This window comes from Pyrgilauda ruficollis, unplaced genomic scaffold (genome assembly GCF_017590135.1).
Source record: "Pyrgilauda ruficollis isolate IOZ18807 unplaced genomic scaffold, ASM1759013v1 scaffold15, whole genome shotgun sequence".
Classification (NCBI taxonomy): domain Eukaryota; kingdom Metazoa; phylum Chordata; class Aves; order Passeriformes; family Passeridae; genus Pyrgilauda; species Pyrgilauda ruficollis.
The window spans coordinates 19,146,953-19,171,137 of NW_024513654.1; the positions used below are offsets into that span (position 1 = coordinate 19,146,953).

At 39.5% G+C, this 24,185-nt stretch overlaps 1 protein-coding gene across 4 annotated transcripts in view; it reads right to left on the reverse strand.

Moving 5' to 3' along the window:
- GBF1 (golgi brefeldin A resistant guanine nucleotide exchange factor 1) overlaps positions 1-24,185 on the reverse strand; it is a 103,375-nt gene that overhangs the window by 26,777 nt on the left and 52,413 nt on the right. For 2 of the 4 annotated variants that reach the window (XM_041461047.1, XM_041461048.1), the window contains exons 4-10: positions 15,994-16,125; positions 10,858-10,976; positions 10,131-10,239; positions 9,709-9,769; positions 7,984-8,038; positions 5,092-5,127; positions 1,173-1,308 (exon numbers count right to left, since the gene is read on the reverse strand). In XM_041461047.1, the coding sequence (XP_041316981.1) occupies positions 1,173-1,308; positions 5,092-5,127; positions 7,984-8,038; positions 9,709-9,769; positions 10,131-10,239; positions 10,858-10,976; positions 15,994-16,125 (648 nt within the window). The remainder of the gene's footprint in view (positions 1-1,172; positions 1,309-5,091; positions 5,128-7,983; positions 8,039-9,708; positions 9,770-10,130; positions 10,240-10,857; positions 10,977-15,993; positions 16,126-24,185) is intronic. The other 2 variants (XM_041461049.1, XM_041461050.1) reach the window with 1 other exon arrangement.

A 24,185-nucleotide genomic window follows, 5' to 3' on the forward strand; every position in this document is an offset into this window, starting at 1 on the left:
CAGCAACAACAAATTCTTTCATTACTACTTCACACTACAAATAATCTCAGCAGCACACTAATGTGAGAACATACATAAACTAAGATCTCTCTTGGTAGATATTAATGAATTGAATAGAGGAACATTAGAGACACTAGTAGTTCTCCAAATTTAACATAATAGTTGGAGTCTAACTGACTCAGCAAATTAGCTAACTTACATAGTTTAGATAAAGGGTGCAGAGGATTTACATAAGAAGAAATCTGAAAAGAGTCTAAAAAGTGTACTTTACTCTTTAATACAATGACACAACCACTTTAAATACTTGCATCAAGAATGAATCATTCCTTCAGAGTGAGAATTTTGACTTGATTCTAAAGCAGGACCAATATCTTTAATTCCTCCTAAACAAATGAAGCTGCATTACAATTCAAATCGATCTGAAATATGAGCAGTGAAGAATTTTTACTAAATTCCATCTCTAAATATGGGACAGTGCTCCAGGAATCTTAAGTGTTCCTTACAGAATCACAGAATCAATCAGGTTAGAAAAGACCTTTGAGATCATTGAGTCCAACCTATGACCCAACACTACCATGTCAGCCAGACCATGGCACTGAGCACCCCATCCAGTCTTTCCTTAAACACCTCTAGGGACTGTGACTACATCACCTCCCTGGGCAATCCATTTCAATATTTAATTACCCCTTCTGTGAAGAAATTATTCTTAAAGTCCAAGCTAAGCCTCCCCTGGAGCAGCTTAAGACTATGCCCCCTTGTCCTGTCACTAGTTGCCTTTGGCTCTCCTCTTGTCAGTGTTCCTGTTCTCAGTCTCTTCTATCTGCTGCATCCTTCAACTCCTCTGTACCACATGACTGTCCATAACCTCAGCCACTTCTCCAGGTGTCCATTCTCTTTTGTCCAAACCATCCCTATGAGGCATGCTGAAGGCACAGAAATGCTGTCAAGTTATCTGCAGGACCATGCCCTTCTCCATCAATATGTATTCCATTTCCTGAAAACTCTCTCTCCTGGACCTGAAAAGCTATTGTATGTTTTATTGCTACAGTCACTGAGAGCTAATATGAAAAGAATTAATGCAAAACAATATATTAGGAGAAATTAAATAAAGATAGACTCAAAAAAGCTCTAGTATGGATGCTGTCTGGTCTCTTCACAAAGATCCAACTTACCTGTGGTATGAGTAGCATTGCCTGCTGATGGCTCTGTCCCAGGAGAGACCTTAGTTACGTGTCGAGGAGGCCGAGGTGATCTCTTCTGCTTTTTCCACTTTGATGATTCATTCATTCCTCCAGCTCTCATTTTTAACTGAAAACCAATAATCATTAATATCAGTGTTGCAAAACCACACAGCATAATGGATTACGCAAGCTAACTCACAAAGGTTATCTCAAAAACTTTAAAGTCAGGCAGTAGCACTTAAATATATCACACAAATTAATCAGCACCTCAAAATCATGCAAACTACCCGATGACTCCCCACATATTAGCCAACACTCCACACCTAAATCAAAGAACAATTAACTCAATAACTCAGCTATAGTATATACTTAATAGTTCAATTATCACAACACTCCCTATTCCCTATCAATATCTTCCAACTTTAAATTAGGAAAAAGAATTCTCTTAGACATGCACATCTAAAATCCCTCTGCTTTCACCAAAGCTCCTAGACTTCCAAAGGGCATCAGTTAAAGTATCTAAGTAAGCATTAGTTTGACATGAAGCTAAAATGTCACCATCTATATATCAAGCTGGAAATGCAGCATGAGCATGCTGCAACTCTGTCACTGACCTCTTGCCTCGATTCACTCCATCTCTGTAGCAATGCCATGCTCACGCTCCTCTGTGCTCACTATTAACAAGTATTTCTAACACTTCACTTGCTACTGGTGCATGTTACATTGCAAATACCACCTTAGCAATTTAGAAACAAACCTCATTCTCCTTTCACCTGCCTTCTGTCATTACTTCTCTTCTAAACCCAACCTTAACTCTTGATATCTTTGTTGACCGAGATTCTTCTTCTCGTTTGTACACAGAACTTTGACTGGGAAAAGAAGAACCAAAACAGGAGCAGGGCAGACTGTGTGGCACTTGCTGCACAGCGCTGCTATTTCAGGCAGGCAGAAATGCTCCAGAACTTCCTAAAAACAGTATGATATTTAGTCACATGGCTAATGGCCCTGGCCAGTGCAAACCAGTTCCTTACAACCTAAGTTCCTCCAAGTGCAGGATTGCATGTACTCTTGCATTTGGTAGCTGCAGGCAGCTTTTCTGATGCTGCCATCTCCTCAGTTTGGGTGCAAATTTAAGCACTGAACAGGTGTCTTGCATGTTGTGGAAACCATTCAGCAAGTTGCAGTACCAGGCTCTATTCAGTATTCTTCTTTGTAAATTTATCACAGTTAAATTTTATTTTGGACTACAGTATTTCTTATATCTCTAGCATCAGATTTAACTTATGTAGAAAACAACTATATTCTTTAGTCTCTTGCTTTTTCCGTAACTTACCTCCTTCCAGCTACTACTACTCTTAAATGCCAGTGTATCTTCTAGGTTCCACTACTGTTTGTCCTTCTCTTTCAATTTTCCAGGTAGAATTCTAACTCCCTGTATATGGCCTCATCCTGTACTGCTTCCCATTTAAACAAAGCTTGTGAAAATGTTATATCCCACTGCAGTAAACCATTTGTGTAACTTTTCTTCACACCACAAGTAGTATTTGTTTGATGACTAATCCCCAGGTTTTAGCTGTGCTACAGTTTCCTTGAGTGTGCTGATTAACAGATTCAGAATTACTTTGCTCCTTGTTATTTCTTTCAGATATTGCAGCAAGAATCTTCTAAATCACAGCTTCTGGCAAATACTTACATGACAAGCACACAGATAAAAACAAAATTTAGCAGACGTCAAAATGTTTTAAAATGCTTATGGATCACAAACCTTTCATGTCAAAATTATCAGCTTTCTCATCTTTCCTATTTACTGCTTCATAGGGCTATATAACATATGTGTATAAAAATATGTGTATATAAAATATTTTTGATTCTTGCCAATTTCTAAAATCTGAGCCTTAAATACTACCAATAGCTGCATTTATTAAAGGCTTAAGCTACAAATTAGATCAGAGAGTTTTACCTATCAGCTATTACAGAAATAGCTGTATTTTTTTCTCTTTTTTCAGTAACATATACAGTAAGATCCAAAGACTTATGGTTCATTGTACCAAACTACTTTCATTAGGAAGGAAACTTGGAAGCATTATGTGTTAAACCAAAAAAGTCTGTTTCACACAATTTCAAAACAGACGTTGCTTCTAGTTACTAAATCCAGTTATCATTATTTGCCAGGTTAAAAGTTACTTGCAGCAGGATGCAAAATTGAATCAGGAAAATGGAGCTGAGCTACTGATACAGGCTAAGCATGTACCACTCTTTCTGCTCTCAGTCATGCTCCTGAGAAACACCAAACATTTGAAACATTCTATCAGACAATGCAACCTGACAATTTAATACAACTTTCATACAACACCAAATACCACCTCAGTTCAACACTAGCCCTTTCAATAAAAGCTTTTTTCCTCAGACACAAAATCTACTCTCTGTGATTGTCCTGTTTTGTTTTAACTTCCAAGACTGCATCTCGGGGGCCATAGGATACAGGCCCATCTGTAATCATTTCAATGAACCTGTGCCATCTTTCAGAGACTGAGTCACAACACCTTCATATGGATAGAAAACAGTGTAGTCAGGCAAGCAAGAAGACTTACTTGATTTTTAAAGATTACAAACATTTAATTTGACTATAAATAATCTAGACCAGAATCTAAGTTTATTTGATCTTTTTAGGTGGTTTTTTTTTTTTTTGTTTGTTTGGTTTTTTGTTGGTTTTTTGGGGATTTTTTTTGGTGGTGTTTTTTGGGATTTTGGTTGGGGTGTTTTTTTGTGGGTTTCATTTTTTGTGGTTCTTGTTTTGGTTTGGTTTTTTAGGGTTTTTGGGGGAGGGGTGGGGGGTGGGAGGAAGTTTTTGGTTTTTTTTGTGCAAGGAGTGGACGGGTAGGTGGGGTGAGATGAGATTACCCAGTAGGTCTTTTTCATCTCATACCATCCAATCTCCACATTCTACAAAAACAGGTATCCCTTTATTAGAATTACCTAGTAGGACTACATAGGACTACTTCCCATATAATTTTGCCCTACCTCCTTTCTATTTTGCTATCTCCTTTTGCTTCAATGCAGCGAACTATTGCACAGCTTTAAAAATTTGCAGAAGCAAACAGAAATGCTTAATAAAAACATTTCACCATGTCAAGAGGCTAAATGCTGTTTTAACAAACAATGAGTTTGGGAATTCTAAAACAATACATGTATCAAAGGACAGCAAAGTAACGTCATTCCTTCTGGATATTCTTTGAATTAAAAGGTAACAATCTCACATCTCTTTGCTTTTAGTGTTAGTATTAAAAAATGTAAAAAACACTTGTACAGTTTGCCTTTAACTAAAGGAACTATTTCTAAATTTTGTTTTTACTTTCAATTCCAAGACATTTCCCAGTTTCTCTAAAAAGCTTCATGGTATGTTAACACACTGATATTTTAAACCTGACATTGCCTTTTTTATTAAATGCAGCAGTTAAAGGGCATTTAATAGACCATTAACATATCCTGAATCTCACACATTATCTAAAACTCTCATTCCCTCTTCCATGCTCAGTGATATTAAAGTTACATTAGTTTTCTAATTATCAACATCCTTGAGACTACATTAAGCTTGTACTTTTGACAGTAAAAACCATTTGATGCTGGTATTTAAAAAACATTCTTTAGAAATGAGAGAGAGAGCTCGGAGGTACTGTTCGTTCATCTTGGAATTCTGTACAGATTCAATTACATTTATCTGAGTTACCTTTGCACAAAGAAATGTCCACAAAATTATAGAAGAAAAAAATTACAAGACTCCAAATGCTTCCTTTGATAGGTGAGGTTTTACAAATAAAACCCTAGCTAAGGTCTAGGAAGGTGAAGAAAAATACTGCAAGATTCTTTTTAAAGGGTCCATGAAATCTCATTTTTCTATAAGCCACCTTACCTGTACTCGTTTGTTTTTCCATAAGATACTGTAAGCCTCAAGAGAAAAGGGCAGGGGCCAATGATTAGTAATTAAAGTGATTATACTACAACATGAGCTCATTCTAGATGCAGCATGGAACTGGTCAGCACACCAAGTAGCGTTCAAGACACAAAAGCATGCAGAGAGAACGCAGTCCACGATCCGAATCCTGGAGACACCAAGGCAATCCAGTCATCTCATTTCGTACCTGCCTGTACTGCAACAACTAACGAAGGCTATTTGGTGAAATGCATTTACGCATCTTAGGCAACCACAAACAAAATACACCCCAAAAATCTGGGAAAATTCAGATTTATGTTCCTCCTCATTCCCACAGTAGAACCCAATGTTTACCTGGAACACTTTCTACTGCAAAGGGAAACATTTCTTAGTCCTTTTTTTTTTTTTCTGTGTAACTCTGCATAAATCTGCAAGTCTTGAGCCACTGCCTTTCAAACTATCCTCTTCATATAACTATTTTGTCTTAGACACAGGACAAAAGAGTGGCACTTCTAAATGTTCTTTTCAGCTCTGTCTGGACTAAGTAGCATTAATAGCAGACAAAAAATAAAGCTACATTAGACTTATGAACCAACATGGAAAGCTTGAGAACTGTCCTAAGTTAGTTTTTCAGGGTTACTATGATTGATCCAAACCAAATAATCTGCATGCCCATAGTATTTCTTTAGAAGTATTTTCTAGGGGAATTAGCAGGGACTAACACATCTTGTAAATCAGTTTGGCCCCAGTGATCCCTTATTAGCATATAGTGTGCTGGGACACATACTAAATTTCAGTAGAAACATGCACAAAAATGTTGAAAATATACAGCAGTCTCCTTCAAAAAAACTTCAGAAAGCACTGAACTCTGTGGCCCTGTACCAAGTAACAAAGCTTAGAGATTCACCTTCACAAAAAAATTTTAAGGCATGCTGAGTCAAAAGACCCCTCAGGTATATGGAGGAGCTATGTCTATAATTAAGATCAACAGGCAAGACACACAACACCTTGAGAGACAAATCTACACTTGTTATGTTTCCTTTTTTCCAGTTTTCACTGTCATATCTTACTCCCACTCTCTTCCTCCAGAGGATGCTGGGATGGTGTCTTAGGTGGCACTCACCAAGACAGTGTGCTGCAGTAAAACAAGGGTCTCTCCCTCCCAAGCCTGCCCCAGCTGCAGCCACAACACTGCAAAGCAACCACGGCATGCACTGTCTCCAAAAGCCATGCTGTGTCAAATGAGTGGAGGGAGATTTGCTGCACGCAACGTAACTATCTCTCAGGTGGTGTTTACAAGAGAAAGAAGAGGGGAGTAAGGTAAGAAGGGAGAAGGGAGAAAGGGAGACCTTCAGGTTCTTAAAGATCAATACCCTCTCTAACTGGTTCAGGGCTTTGGGCTGTTCCCCACTACTTAGCTCCAGTTTGTTGAGGAGACCTGAAGAAATCTGTGAAAGATAGGCAAATGCATGGTTTAAACAAAGCAAAATAAACCCAAAGAGAAGAACAACCTGGCAGAGTGCAAGGCTGCAGGGCACACTCCTGGCATGCACAGCGAAGAGACAGTACAGGATAACTGCACAGAGTGAACACAAGACAGAGCATCACTTAACCAAGCTGAGATCAGCCATCACTTGGAAAGGGCAGCCTTCCTAAATTCAGTCACCTCCACTTCACACCTGTACACGGACCATACAAAGCCTGGTTCCTGCCATACATTAACCTGATCTCTTAGCTTTCCATACACCAGCCTACCATCATCACAGATCCTGTGACTTCTCCCACAGCTAGGGAAACAAGCAGTCTTCAGTTTACCATACAAGAAGTAAAGCCCTAAGCTTTACTAGGTTTCAGATTGCTACAACCAAGCATTCAATCTCTCAAAACACTTCCATAACGGCTCTGAAACCTCACTCTATGCTGTCCCTTTTCTCAACTCATTGAAATAAAAACAGAGTGGAAGCTATAAACTGTACATTCAGTGTTAAGTTGAAGGGTGGTTATTTCCTCTCTAGCACTTTTCCCCATCCTGTTGCTCTCAACAGCAGAATCTATTACCTTTATTGACATTCTTCATATGGAATATAAAGAATATAGAAGTATATATATATGGAGTTCCTCAATAGGACCTCAGTTCAATAAGAAATTACTACATTAATAATCATATAAGGTCACATAATGGTATTCGAAATACTGAATCCAGCTGCTAAAAACCTCACTGGTATTGATCAAGATGGTGGTGTTGAACAAATCTAGAACTTCCACCCTCAGAAAACTGCACATTTAGGGAAAGGTAGATAAAGAAAAGTCTACTTTGATTTAGCTGCTAATAGAGAGGGCATTGATCATGTGAACTAAGGTGCTCACCACAGAATGCTGTCCCTTCTGTAAGTTACCACAGATCTTTCTACAAAAGCCAGCTTCATGCTGTTTCACCAGCCTCAAAAAGTTCCCCTTCCACACAGGAGGAACTGAACAAAAATATATCCCAAGAGCTCAGTATTAGACCTGTAGTGAATGAAGAATGATGAAAAAGAAGCTGGAGAGAGAGCAGAAGACAGCAGATGAGCAATGCCACCATCAGGTCCCAGAACTTGCTGGGGTTTTCTAGCACACAGCAGCTGATGACTGTTCCCAGAATCCAGACTGTCTCACTTAGGTAGCAGTGACATTAAAAAGACTTGCTACTAGACTATCTGGACTTCATCCCACAGAACTAACGAATCTATGTCCATTTATGTGGTTAAACATGCTCTTTCAGTGAACTGGGACTTGTAGAAACAAAGAAATACAAGTGTAAAAACAAACAAAACAGAAATGAGTGCAAGCCAAAGACAGGAGCAGAACAGTCAACACAGTGCTGGGTCTTACCTTCTTCATGTTCGTTCCCATGTAGCTTTTAGGCTCCTCTTTAAACTGAGGCAACCTGAAATACAAAGAATAAGCCAAAATACATAAGCTTATATGGATTAACAAGAAGGGGAAAGAAACAGGCTGATCTTTCCAGTTATGCTGCAGATACTAAAAAACCAAAATTAGGTTTTCTTCATAAAGAGAGACTCTCCTAATTTATTTTCCTGCCAAAATCTGCCAAGGGAAAGAACCCACACAAGTATAGATGGCAGGCGCTTTGCACGCTATTACTGCTAATGGCTGTTTTTCTACATTGATTTTCCTGCCATGTAAAGACCATTTATTTTCCTTCTGTGCATGTTCTGTGCAGTGGACTATTTACACTTGTTCAAAACAAGTTTTTGTGATGCTGCTAAAAACAGCTGCTGAGTCAGTGCCATCCACACCAGAACACTTGCAGTGTATGTTATTGCTAGTCATGGCAATTCTTCTCTTTGAATTTGTACAAACCCCAGCACTTATCCTGTGTTCAGTATCAAATAAACACAACAGTGGAGGGCAGCAGATGTACATTAAGTTGAATCTTTGGAGATAAGCAGCTCCCATCTCAGAATGAGGTAGACTGCTCTCACCTGTGCTACCAAACAACAGCACATACAGCTCTACAATTCCACACACCCTGCTCTCTCTTTTTTACTGTTTCTTTACTACAATTCTGTCTTTACTTGATGAGGGTATAAAAGCCTTAGAGCACAGCTTTGGCTCTTTCTTTTTCTGGAAAGCAAGACAGCTGAATCACACCTGCAGTTGCTGCCTTTGCTTTGCACCTCTACCCCAATGTCCACAGGCACAGATGGTGATGGTGTCTCTGAGCCTTATCAAGAAGGACAGAGGAGAGGATTACACAGTAGTAAAGAAAAAGCACCAAGTAAAATTCACATATGCATTTGGAGAAAAAAGTAATGCGGTTTCTCCTCTTTGAGGAGACTAATTCTGCCTTTGCCCATCATTCATCCAGTGCACAACGCAGGGCACACAGAGGAGAAGAAAACTGAGATCCCATTGGAACTGTGACAATGGGAAAAAAACATGATGCAACTGTGTTTCATAAGCTGTCAGTTTCACCAAAATATTTTTCTACTAAAAGTATATATATACACCTTTAAAAATTTCCTTTTTACAATACCCAGAGAAAGTCTATGATTACTACAATTTGGAGAAACAGTTTTGAAGTTAACTTACTTGAGTTTTAAAGAAGTCACCTTAATTACCTGAAGGGTGCTGAAAAGGGCAGAATGTTTGTCCAAGACATGCGATTTCAAGAGTTTTAAATGTTCTTTGATGTGTGAGGTCAAAGCTCTCAGCTAGAAATCAATGTGTGGTTATTCAACAGCATTTCTGTTCTCTCTGCTAAAGAGAGCTATATTTTTTAGAGCACCTTATGTTCAGTGAAGTTTGCATTCTCTGTCCTGAAACTGGTTCTCTTTCCTAAAGCTCTTCATTACTTGGCTGTCCATCTCTCCTCAAAGGACACCTTAAACCAGGCAACCTTCCTTACCTCTGTCTCCCTGCAGTCTGACAGGGTCAGCCCTAGAGAAAAGTGCCAAATCCTTCATCTCCTTCCACCTCTAAATAATGACCATTTTGGATGATTTTTCTGAGGGCCCTTAAGTGGAAGTGTGGAATCTTTCTGTCCTTAGAGGGCCATCTCGGCAATGCTGAGGCAAACACAAGCAGGTTTACCTTGTGAAGAGCAGCTGCACCATGTCGACCAGAGTGTGCTCTGCAGATTTTCTCAATAACTCTGCGAAGACAAAAACAAATAACACAGGTGTCATTACTCAGTGTGATATTATCAAGAGGCTTCTTCAAGCAGACTCCCCTCCGAGTCTTGTTTACAGAGATTACGGCAAATTTATTAAAACCAGCTCCAACCCCGCGTTACTGCAAATGGTCACGGCATCACACGGTGGCGCTACACAGCTGGGGAAAAGAGCAGTCCAAACTCGTGCAGCGAACGCCCAACAAATCTTCCATGAAGTTGTAGAAAGACACAATAATATAAAGCTCAGCAGCTTTCCATGGATGCACGCTCTACAACAGAACTAGTTAATGCTGAGGAAACCTGATCAATTTGTTAACGGCAGAAGGATGAACAAACCTACCACTGAGCCTCATTTCGAAGCATATGCGGAAACAGGACTGCATGATCTCACACACCGACTCATTGGTGAGGTGGGCTCCCACTGGGGTGAGCAGCAACGTCCTCAACACCTGCAAAGAACAGCACCCACATGTACCACACTGCAATGATACTTGCATGCATTCCCAAGAGGGGATTGGTTTCCTCAAGAAAGACTGCCATGAGCTGAAAACCTAAGGAGGCTTCTCCTGAAGTAATTTCAAACTGAATACTGTGCTCAAGAAGCGAATTAGGAGACAAGAATGATGCTCTGATCCACTTCTAAAAGGGGATACACTGCATACTACCCAATATTTAAATTCAGGAATTACATATCTGCTCAGAAGTACACAGACCAAAGAGTCTGCAGTCCACAGTTTTGACTCTACAGAAAACTTTTCTCAAAAATAAGTCTGAGAGCTCCATATTCTTAATTAACTCTCCCAACACAGACCATGCACAAGGTAGGATTATCAACACTACCACATTATCAAGTTCATAATTTTAAAATAATTTCATTTAAGCTTTTAACTACTTTCATTTGGAAAAGCTTTTACCACAGGTATATGAGCCATCTGTTTAAAAATAAAGTCTGTCACTAAGCTCCGGCAGAGTCAAAACATTGCTCCCTCCTCTTCATCTCTATGTAACAGGATATGTTCCATAACAGGCACCAACCATTATGGTAATTATCATTTCTCTCCTCTTACCTGTAGGATTTTCATCAAGACAACCTCGTCGCTCGCATGATCTGTGCCCACAAATCGAGCATGAGTGACAGCATCTGCCATGTTCTCCATCCCCTCTGCTGTGCCCTCATGGCTGGGATCTGAGTAACAGAATAAAAGAGATGTGTCACAGAACAGCCATCTACAGTCTACCACCTCTGTGGGGAGACATCTACATGGAGATATTGTGTGACCTTCTGCTTCCTCAATTTATGTGACTTGTACTGAGTTGACCCGACAAGAACATAATTCACCTCCCACTAATAGAAAGGCTTTATAACTGGGAGCTTTCAGAAAGATGTATTAAGAATCTACTTACATTTGCAAAAAAAACATAACTTAACAAAGAAAATAATTACAGTTCCATTGTTACCAGTTCTCTATGTTTTAGAAGTTAACTTCTAAGACTGTGTCCTGTTCCCTACAATACAGCACAATCAGCTATTAAACGCATTCAGGGCCTCCTTGGGAATAAAGAAAAAACAGCTCTTAAATATAGGGAACCTAAAATTTAGTTGCATGAGAAGAAAATGCCAAACAGGTTCCACTAAATTGAGAAGGGAAAATTGTCTCTTGTTCTACATCCCTCTCAAGGAACGAGAGCTGGGAAGGAACAGACCAGTAGCTTTCCCCAGAGAAAACAGCAGACAGACACAATCACAGTTTAGATATCAGAGTTGCAGGCCTCCCACTCCAATCATTCATCAAGGCTCCTTCTCTCCATTTCAGTCCTTTGCAGCTACAAACAATGGTGCAGTTGAGAGAATGTTTAGGATGAGATTGTTGCCAGTAACTGTATCTCGTGCTACATTACAGTGGCTTCAGAAAAGCTGCCTCTGGCTTTGATTTCATTCTCACTTAGACAATATGGCACTGAGCAAGAATCTTGATACCCTTCCACCTAAACAGTCATTAGGAAAGAAAGGAGACAACCTAAACATTGCTTAATACCTCATTAATTGGCAATGGGGCCTCTTGAACTCCAGCAACAATGATGCTGACAGAGGAACCGAGCAAAACCTTGTAAGATTTACAGAGAAGCTTTGCAGATTCCCTCTCTGACTCCAGTAACGTTCACATCTAGGAAGGGCTATTAGCCCTTGGTATTAAAGAAAGCTGCCCTTATTGTGGTCCAGGGACAACAGCCTCTACCACACTCCTATCCTGAGGTTGCAGGGTAAGAAATTTCTCATAGTTGCATAAAACTGAAATGGCACCAGGGTACTTTAGAATCACATAAATCTGCATAGGAACAGCACTTTGCCATTGGCATATCTTACACATACCTTTTAAGAACAGAGCTTGTTTACATTTGACATCGTTCACACACACAGAAATCTTGCACAGTTTAGACCGATTTCCTCTCCTGGTTTGCCAAACAAACTTCACTGAGCTTTTAAGAAGGCTGTTCTAAAACCAACTGGTCACTTTTCACTGAGTTTAGCAGCAGCACACAACAGGATACAAAACTGGAAGCATTAAGTAAGAGGCCTGGCTGTCAAAAGCAGTCCTCTGTATACCTTCAATAATGGCTTATAAACCAGGGAGAAGCTACTACTCTTCTACCAGAGGCAATAAAATCAGTCATAGGTTGGTGAGTCATGCACTCTTATTCACGGAGGTAATAGCATAAATCACCAAAGGTGATGTAGGCTCATTCTGAATTGTCTTAATTAAATTAGGCAAAGACCAGCAGTGTTACAATGCCAGCACCTACATTAGCTTTACTGCTAACCACAGTGGAAAGCAGCCCAGTGGGAATCAAGACAAAAAAGCAACTTGTTTCAGAAAAGGCTCCCACAGGCAGTACACACAGATCCACTTAATTGTCACCTTTTCCAGGAGATGTGAGTTACTCCAGTCTTAGGGATATATTTAATCATAGTTATGGATAAACAGTCTGTGTGAAAAGGAAATGCAAGCAAGTTGTGCACATGCTTCTGTAACAGATCTGTGAGTGCTACTTCGCTGTTCTAGCCCCTACCTTCAACACCTCTCTCCCAACACACATCACGCCTGACTACTTCAGTTCTGGCTCCCTGGAACAGCACTACAAATTCAGGTCAATTTATAAAGCCTCTTGAGTTCAATTAAAAGCACAGATACTTCTACTTTGCAGAAACAAGATACAGACAAAAATCTTTGTTCCCTTGTGAGAAAACAGCACAGAAAGATGTATCGAAGCCTGCTCAGAATCACTAACAAGAAGTTTGAGTGAGCACAATAACAGTTTGAAAATTGTCATCTACAATGCAAAGATCTAGACACCCCATCTAGATACACACATTTCATACCAGGTGTCTGTACACAGTCTTACAACAGGTGGGCAAAAGAACAAGCAGAAATCAGAAAATCCAGGCTCTGAACCAGAGGGAATTCAGGAAAGCCAGAAGCCTGCTCAGTAACACCTTTAATAGAACTAAAATAAATCACCAAGGAGACAGAAAAAGAGGAGGGGAGAACAAGCCTTAAACTCCTTAAACAGCAAGTCCTCTCTCTGGAAGCTGAGCAACAGCTACCTACTTACAGATACGTAGTTTCCAGGAACATCAGGGAAAGCTAACTTTAGAAATGGAGTCAGAAGCTGCTGTGGACAATAAAAAGAGCACATACTTTTTCTGAAGGAAATACAGAAAAACCTAATTCTGAAATTTAGCCACTAGTCCTCCTATAGCTAAGGTTTAAACTCATCCAGCAGGCTGACAGCTCACGAGCTACTGCAAAACTGCTGAGCAAGGAAATAACTAATCTGAGGGATAAAAATCAATAGGAGTTTAGTATTACTACACAGTTTTCTAGTACTTTAAAAGTTATTGTGTAATTTATCGACTAAAACTCTTGTAGAAGAAGTACTTAGAGCAGAGGATAATCACTGTAATGCTAATTATTCCTGCTAAAACACACACATGGTGAATATCAAGTAATTTTATCTGAACTGTGATTGCACACTGTATTATTAGTGAATTTGCAATTCAAACTACCAGAGATCAGAAGTCTTGAACTCTACTCAAGAATTATTCTTTTCTAACTGGTTTTAAAACACACCCCTCAGAAATACTGGGCTAAAAAGGAGACAGATAACCACCTTCTGACATGTGACAGAATAAAGAAACAGTAAGACTGCACAAGGATTAGCAATGAAATACTTTGGAAATGGGAAAAGAAAGCCATTTTAAACAAAGATATTTATCAGATGAGTTTGGCCCTTTCACCGCACACTGGTTTTCAATCCAGTGTGAACAGCAAAAACCAACCACTCACAGAACAGGCAAAGCTAATGCCACTTTTTTAAAAAGTGCTGGTTTCACCTGTCATTATGCAGCCCCAAAACATGCTACAATATCTGCCACACTGAAATTTGCCTACCATGGTTATGCCAGCATTCTTCTCTCTTGCTCTGTATAGTTTGAAACAGATTTGTACATTAAGAACAGTTTTAAGCATTTCCTATGTTTAGGCAAGCAGTCTTTAAACTACCTTTAGTCTCATATTACAAAAAGAAATTATAATACCAAAAAGCTTTCATTTAACAACAGAACCTAGCCAGATGTTCAGCCAGCACCACTAATCCCAGACTAACTGGTATCTGGAGCAGCACAAAGGACAAGGCTGCTCTGAATGTCACCTGAAGCAACAACGAAGGTCTTAGATTACAGGTTCTGCCCCAGAAAAAAAGCCAGGCAAAGAGTCTTCTGCTGCCTACTACAAAGACACACAATCACCAACAGTTACAGGGATGCACTCTTGTTGGAGTGACCCAATTAATATTCTGTACAACAGGTAGCTAGAGAAAGGCTACAAATTCTAAACTCCATTTTTTCCTGCTCCTGCCTCAAATCAAGCGCTTGTAGTCAGTTCCCTGTGCAGACATTTGCCTGGACATATGACACAGATCATAAAAGCCCAGAAGAAGAGTCCACCCCTCACTGCAATGCTGAAAGTAATATATTTTGATTATTGCTTAATTCTTCAGGGGGACATGTTTTACAGGCTTATTTTTTAAAATTTCTTTATTGTCCTATGAACTTATGTCATTATTGCACCATTCTAGTTATATTTTTGTATTTAATAATATCAAACACTACCCACTAATTTGAGTCTTCATACACTAGATTTCATCCAACACTTCAATCCTTTTTCCTGCAAGTCTCTATTTTTGCTCATTTTAGTTTTGTGTCTTTCCTACAAAAGTGATTTGCACCAATGTAAAGCCCCTTTCTTTCTCTAACTGCCTTCAGGCTATCTCTAAAGATCTAAATATTTAAAACAAGCAAAAATTCAAAATGTTCCCTTACAATGCAAAGGAGAAAAAGAACTGAGAGATCTGAACTCAGGGGGAAGGAAGACTGATAAAATTATTTTCTTTAAGTGAGACTATGTATAAACAAACACAGATAACAGGTTTTGTAATTCACACAGGTATGATCACAAGGTACTAACAGAACTTACAGAGAAAAATTGAGTACTACTAACAACAGGGTGACACACTGATGGCAGACAGAAAGCCAGCTAATGAGTTACAAGCCAGCTGAGCCAGGGGAACTGACCACATGCACATTATTAGCCTTTCACAGATACAAAGAAAAATGTGCAAATTTGAAAGTTTGATCAGCAGCAATACAGTCTCTGCCATGACTATTGTGGAAAGTGAAGAGTACTGGCACACCACTGGACAAGGTCTGGGACTGGGCAAAAAATCCTCTTCACTCTAGAGCAGAAATGTTAGTCCACAAAACTAAATAAATCCTACTGTGTTTCTACATGTTACAACATTGTAATCCGAGCTGGTATTCTTCCCTCCCTGGCCCTTTTGCTTGGAGGGCATTACAAAGCAGCTGGTGACCAGCCCAGTCCTGCAGCAGGCCCCAGGCACACACAGCAGTCAGGGCAGAGCAGAGGCTTTGGCTCTGGCTCCAGACACGGCTGCAGCACCATGAAAGATCAGCCAGTAAGATATTAAGAAACTGCAGATGCTGATTTCCCCAGTGTTAATGACAATTTTCTTATTTCCCTAATCTCCATATTAAGACTGCAAGCATGTATCCTGGCCAAAGACACAGCTCACAGAGATGCATTTGGCTGGCATTTTGGTAAATCCCATGAAGTCACATAACATACCTATTAGTGCATATGAGAGGAACTTATTCACAGAGGTGAGTGCCAATCCAGTTATGGGGCCTGTGGTGTCTTCAGAACGGATTACTTCCAGAAAAGGCCGAAGAAAGACATTAGGTTCAATTTCAGATAGCTCTGTAAAATAAAAATAATTTTTAAAAGACAATTAGACTTGATTCATTAGGATTCATTTTCTCTTTAAGAATGCACATTTTTCATCTCAGAGGGAAAAATGCCTGCTCTAGGTTAGTTTCAGAAGGCTGGTGGGAAGGTCAGGGTTGCTTTTACATACACACACACAAACACACACATAGGTATACGTGTATATTTCAAATACTATGCTCTGTATAGTTCACTTTCTTGCAATCTTCAAAACAGCTTTCTGGAGCTTTCGAAAATCTGATTGTGGGTACACTCTAAACGCCACAGAGGCCACTGCTGCCTAAATTTATGCTTTAACTCATTGGCAGATGTAGCTGCATTTTCCTATTACTCTTGGAACTGTGTAAAGCCATGAACTCTATAGACCCTGTCCCACCTTCTGTCACCCCGTAACAAACTACTACAGATAAAACTCCACACTAATCACATGCAGAGTACAAATGTACAACCAGGTTCACTGGACCTCTTGCAGCTCTTTGCCTGAATACAAATTGCATTTCTGCAACACTAAATGTTTGCTTGGCAAAGACAGGAAAACCTCACAAGATACCTTAACTTAAAAATTCTTCTGTCTTGCTTTCAAAATAACTGTGTAAACCTCTCAACCAAACAATTAAAATGGCACTCCTCTACTTGCTGTTTTGGCCAGCAAGGACCCCCTCTAAAGCTGCAGTACAAGGCGGCACTGAGCTACTGAGCTGGAGAAAAAACAACTAACAAGCTTCCTGAACTTTCCAAGACGATCAAGAGACGCTTTGGGAATGGAAAAGAAATACAGAAGAGAATAACCAGAACTAGTGAAATTGACCAAGAAAAACAAACAAAAAACCCAAACCAAAACAAAAACCAAGCCCAACCAAATAAAACAGGAGGAATCAAGATAAGAGGAGCCCTGAGGGGGATTTAGGAGAAAAAGCATTAAAAAGCAGGTGAAGGCAACCACAACACAGCTAGTACATAGGCAAAGAAGAATGCATTAAAAGTAACTTGAATAATTTTGAGACCAGAAATACTTAAGTACAACACTTGCCTCAACTTGCTGAAACATAATTTTTACTCCTAATAAAAGTTAACAAGTCTAATAGTGGCTAATAGTGTCACAGGATCACTGGCATTTATACCCTTAATCAAATAATCAAATATTGAACTTATCTGTCATATGAGCTTCTCTGAGGATGGGAGAAAAAAAGACTGCAATTCCTGAATCCTTAGACAAGCTACTGCTTTTCTATCTACCAATATAATTCAATTATTTTGCTTAGGGAAAAAACCCAAACCCCTTCTTCTGAAATCCATTTCATCACAGTTCCTACTGAGAACCTTAAGTATTAAAGCAAAAAAGTCTGACAGATAATTGTGCCAAATTATGGCAAGGAGGCAAAGGATGAAAAACTATACAGGGGCTTATGTTTTAAAAGTTAAAAACACAAATAAGTACATAAAAGTGCTGTTAAATAAAGCAAAACTGCAATTAAAAAGGGACTTTGGGAATCATTATGCCATCTCTTACACTTCAGCTGCCAGTTCAAATAAGACCAACACCACTCACTTGTGAGGGGTTAAAAGGAACATGATGATTCAACCTTTTTGGCTCACGAACAACTCCCCCAATTTGTCAGATAATATGCTGGTGTAACATTACAATTGTGTCACCTCTCAACAGCACATGGAAATCCAGATGATCATAAGACATACTCACATTAATGCTTATTTAACTGTGCTTTATAGAGCACTTGACTGGTTACAAGCACTTGGACAGCATTAAATATAGTAAGACTGCTAGGGATCAAAACTCAATTTTCTTCTTTCCCAAAACTGATCCTTTCTACAGACCAGACTATAATCCTGTCAATTCCTCCATCCTCATTCAAACCAGTGAGTCCCAGGATGGAAAAGCTGCACTTGATTAGTATGAAAAATTGGACTTCAGCAGAGGTACATCACTGCACGACAGAATGAGACAATGAAGATACACTTGGTGGCAGATGATGTACAGGGCATCACACTCTCCATTAATACATCTTTTGGGACGACAAATAGGTATTTTCTTTACAGGAGCAGGGGGAGTATGAGATTTTTCCTTTCAATTAGAATTGTAAATTTTAATGTTGTTAAAGATCAGATTCCCTTGCAGTCTAACTGAAATGTGCAACTTACATGAAGATCACAAAAGAGCTTGTCATAATCAGGATTTAACTTAGGCACATATTGTGGATTACACAGCAACTTTGGCCACTTTCCTAATATTCATAGATTCCAGACTTTATGCTAACAAAGCACTTTACATTGAGCTCTCTGAAACTGACGGTTTATGCTGCAAAACTGTTTAGACTGGGTAGTTGGTACTGTGATATTAAAAAAAAAAAATCAAAAAACATGCCAGACAAAAAGAAAGCATTTTTAGTGCACTAAATAACTACTGTCTGAAAGATCGAAGTGTCAATGAAACACCAATCTCATTGCTCACACCTGAGGAGTATTCAGCTGATCACTACAATGAGCTCTTCTTACCAGAAGCATTTGCAAGCACTGAGGACTCTCAAGGGTCACCAGCTCCCTTTTCAAGGCAGAACTTAATCTTGGTACTGGTTCTTTGCTTCAATGGGAAGTTTGGGAGCGCAGAAAAACACTGATACTGAAGTTATTCTTGCTGTATCCTATCTTGAAATAGATTACTTTCACAGGCTAAAGAAGGTTCAGCATCTGAAGATGTCATTAAAGCTACCTGGATTTTTAAAGCCACGTACATACTAAAGCTACTGGGTTTTTAACGCAGCGACAATTTTGCAAACAAGCCAGTAAATCAAACATATATCCTATTCTTTTAACTCAATCTTGTTGAGGTCAATGAAGTTAGTTCAGAAGCTCATTCCTCAACAGGTTTTCTTAGCCTTGTACACCAAATGTGGCAGCGACCAGAACAAACATGCCAGCCCTTTTGGATCAATAGCTACAGCTGCAAGGTGCACTCCAAGCTGGCTTTTCCACTACAATTCAGGTTTGATCTAGAGCACAGAACAGCAGGAAATGAACAGACTTCTCTTCACAATACTTTGGTAAGGTAGCATCGTAGTCTTTAGAGAGAATTGCTCTGCCCAGCAAGTTAAAGCCTCACAAAAGAGACACAACAGAAGTCTTGCCATGAACTAACTGTAAAAATAATGCTGTGCTCTCCTGAAAATATCTAGGAACCTCAGAAAATGTAACAAAATCATTTATTACTTCAATAATTCCTTGTGACAATACTCATACTAAATGTTTGGAAGTACATACTTGATGTTTGTAACAGCAGAGCAAAAAAAAATAGCTCTGAATTCAACTCTGGTTCTTGTTCAGTCACATTCAGGTTCAGTCATTACAAGTGAGGTAACTATAGCCAATAAAAGAATTGAGAATGCCTATATAGATGGTTTCCCAAGTATCTTTTCTAGCAAGAGACATTTCTCAGTGTTTTAACCAGAAAATACAGGATGGTTCTCTACTTAAGTAACCAGTTTTGGCTCCGGGAGAAAAAAACAACCAAAGAAAAAACCCATCCAAAAACCCACCAAACCTGCAAGCATGACTTCAGCCAAGGGTATTACAAGAGGAAACACTGAATAACTATCCACAAAGAGAAGGAAATTTCACAAGGGACTCCTTCAAGCAGCCTTCCTTTGAAATCTTCTCAAAGCCACAGAAAAATTATATGAAAACATTACTTAGACTTAAATGAAGAGCCTGGTCTGCTTTGGGGACCAGCTAGAAAGCACCTCCTATTCTTTTCACACAGGTCCTTTCAACAAAATTTCAGAGAAGCAAGTGGGGACCAGCTTCAGCACAAGACTCAGAAATGCTAAACTAGCTTAAAGTAGTGCATGGAAATGGAGAAGAAGGGAAAGAGTATCTTAAGTAATGTATCAAAAAGCCAACTCTTCAGGCTGGCAATTTTAATGAGGACACAATTCCTTTGAGACCACAGTGCTTTCCTTCATTCTTCCCATGGATTATTTGCACTTAGACACACATGTCTATAATGATATTTAATCAACTAATTCATGTTTAAGCACCTAACTCCCATTTCAGCAATCCCATCCAGCCATTCTGGCACTTCAGCAAACAAACTGCATCAGACCTCTGGCGTCCCTTTTCTCCTGAAGTGCAGGAGCAGGTCCCCCTCGGACAAGTTTTCTTATTGTTAGCACACTGTTGGCACATTCCTGATCTAAAACGCTCACATAAGCTGCTTTCTCTGGCAGTTCAGCTCTTCACTCCTGAATGACTCTTATCAGGATCGGCTATGCGTTCCGAATCAGAGTAAATGAACAAGAAAAAATTGTTTATGACAAGTTATTTCAACATCATTTGTCCCGAGGACAGGCAACTGCAACCCAAACCACATGACCTGGACTCCTCTTATGCAGCAGCTGTTGGCCTTTGCCGCCCAGCCTTCAGAAAGGCTGTCTGAGCTCTATCCCACGCACCTCTCCAGCGAGGCCAGCTCAGACAACAGCAATGCTTTCAGCATGCAGCATTATGTTCCCTGCTTGCAAACTGAACTGTACAATGAACAGACATTCCCTTTTCTTGAGGTGAGAAAAAGACAAGGATAACACTGTAACAGAGCAGATATCCAGCTTTTCTGGACTCTTGCCTTGGGGCTCAATCAGTTCATGCCACAGAAAACTGAAGTATCAGCAAGTGGTTCCTGGGTCATCCTCAAAACCACTTTCTGCAAACACTGCCATTGTGACCTACATGACACGGCGCTTTATTCTCAGTTCACCCAACAAACACCAAAACATTCTGTTTTTTCACCCAAAGGATGAGAAGCCCCTGCAATCTGGATCAGCAAGTCTGACTGAATATGTTCCAATGAAAAAGGAAAAAACTGTACTTGCCTTTTAAAACCATCTAAAAGTATGGAGTGGTCACACTTCCTGGATTTTCATAAACATTTTAACTGCTGAAATAAGTACTGGCTTAATTTCAGCTAGGTCAAGATGCAGGATTGCACGGAAATGAGAAATTTTTTTGAGTTAGTCCTGTGATTATCAGTTATTTAATTTAGAAGTCAACAAATCTAGCAAACAGAATTATAGTAACTTGTTCCTCTAAAAGTCTTCAGAGCTTGAATTTGCTTTACAGAGAGTCCCTAGGTAACAGGCACAGAGCAGTATATGCATACTGGTTCTAGGTGCCCTGGCAAAACTGCAACTACAGCAGCTCTACAGCTGATAAACAGAGGAGGAGCATGTTTTTCACCACTCCAAAAACAAATTCTCCAGACTGACTGGAACACATGCCACTCTGCACCTGAGCTAAAAGACATACCCTGGCTTCCAGCTAGCAAATTTACTCCGACTCTGGCATTTAACCCCAGATAATAATGGTCAATTAATGTTGGATAACAAGCGTGAAAAAGCTACACTATAGATGACACCCACACTCATTTGTTCCTGAGCATATGTTCTGCTCCACACAGCCCTGGTACAGACAGTGTTTCAAGTGAAAAGAATCCTCTGCCATCTCTCCTCTGCAAGGGGGCCTTAGTTGCTCTCATCTTGTTTTTCTTGCAAGTACTAGACCAGCCCTTGCAACACAGTGCAGTAGGTAGCATATTTGTAGATATTTTCTGATCTGAAAGGAGACCAGATTGCCACCTATACAGCCTGTATAGTGCAGCTAGTCTTATGAGAAAGCTCTAGTTCTCCTTCCTGAAAATAGCAATTTCCACTAAACTTCATAAACAAGAGGTCATCAAAAGCCACCGAATACTCTCTCCAGGTTCCCCACAGTATCACTGTCTTAGCCTAATCTAAGCTCTTAATAGATAAAGAAAACAAGGTTCTGCCAGCTAAGGAGAAGCTGAGGAGGCAGAAGCTTGCATCCTAGTTTCTAAAACACATAAATACTGTGGGGATTGTGCAACAACACAGTATACATGTCGTGGGGTGTGGAAGCAAGCTTTGTGCATCTCTGAGATCAATACTTCATTATAATAAATGGTAACAAAAGCTTTGCGTACAATAAACATAAACACAGGCTGAAAATCAAGGATATTCAAGCCAATGAAGGAGAAGTATGAATTAACTGCAATCCTTTTCTAAGGATGTCTGTAAAATATACTCTTCAAAGCTAATGCCCTGTGAATTAAAGTCGTCATTCAGGGGCCCCAACCCACCAAACCAAGAGAGAAACAGCACCATTCACAGCCACACATGAATGCAAAGATGGAATTACAAATGCAGTTTGACAAGGGGAACCCAGAGATGTCAAGCCTGTTCTGTTTGCCTAATTTCATTACAATGGCACAAATGCTTTCATTTGTCACACTCCAGCTTCGTGTGTTTATCTCCCTTTCATTAAACATGACTTTAACAAATGATTGTTCCATAGTGCCAAGATCTCAAGCACCCCTCAGAACTGAGATTTTTATTTTGGGGAAGCATGACATAACACATACTGAGCATTTGACTCTTCACATCCTTTGGTTAAGGCAACATAAACTCAACTAAAATACTGTGTTCTATGGAATTACTTATAAGTACCAGTGAAGCAGAAGCACTACAATGCCATCAGTGTGTGTCATTAGCTATAAGGAGTTTCATCTGATGCTGTGCTTCAAGTTCAGCTGCTCTGACTGACCACTAAAATTTCCTAAAATTAAATTTTTTTCATAACCAGGAACTTGCTAAAGTATCTTCAGCCAAAACCATGCTGTAAACTCCAGCTCTGTCTCCACTGTTCCCTTAAGTGCTTTTCATCCAGCCACAGTATTCTGTTCTAGAGTGGTATTAGAAGCAGAAGATACTCACTACAATCACAAGGAAAGCAAATGCCATCAGCAGAAGCATGGAACTACACAGGAGGCAAACTTCCACAGTTTCTATTTGGATGGACTTAAAAGTACAGACATGTGTACTTGCTCCAGCCTGAATTTCTAATGTCAGTCATGAAGATTGCTGAGTGTCTGGATATGAGGTTATTTCAAAAGCTGAAGTTGTTTAATTCTGTTTTTATTTCTTAGCACTGAGGAGACAGCAGAGACAAACATCTTGACAAACTTTTTTCTGAGCTATGGTTGACACATACTGGTCAGAGGTTGCAATCAAAAGACTGCTTCAAAATAAGAACAGCCCTTAAAGTGAGCTGAGGGGTAATTTAGCACAGTAAGGTTGAAGGTCATCAGGAGCAGACCTTGCTTCAAATCCTAGCCTATTGCCTCCCATCCTATGACCTGAACACCTCTGAAAGGACATGACTAGTTCTGATGAAAGGCAAAACATCAAGTAACTATATAGTAAAAGCCTCCCATCTCCAAACTGCTCTCTCATGAGTGTATCTTTTGCCAGTGTGAAGAGTAATAAGTGTAATTTCAATGCTAATCCATCCTTGTTTTCATGAAACCCTTCCTCCTACATCACAGTAGAGGATAAGCATTAGAGCACCACTTGATTTTGCCAGCACATTTCATAGTAAGATTATTTACATATGATAGAAATAAGCAAATTCAGAACTGCTTAAATAGTTTTTTTATCTCCCTTACAGGAAGGCTGATTGCTCTGAGGGAAAGGAGATAGGGTAATACAGCTGATCTAAGCCTCTGATAGGTTTTGGAATATACCACTGGTTTTGTGGCTTTTACAAACAGACAAAAACTCTAAACTGTTAATGTCAATAGTAAGGGCACTTAATTCTACTCCAGAAAACTGAACTCCCCAATGACTACAAAAATTGACTTGAGATTTTATCCATTCTTGAAGCATTTTTCTCCCATGGGTAGAAGTTACTTAGCCTGAAGCTCAGTAAACTACACTGCTTACAAGTTTCACAGGTAACTGAAGCTTAACATCCACTTAAAAACTCCAACAGAACAAAACCATCCCAATTAAAACCAGGCAAATAAAATGAAGGCAAACTTCACTTTTTGTCTTTTTGTTCAGAACCAGACAAAACTGTTTCAAAAGATTCTTGCAGAAAATCACCATGCATATGACAACAGCCAGTTTTTGTGATAAACCTGCAGCAGGTCTGAAGTTCAGAACCCACAG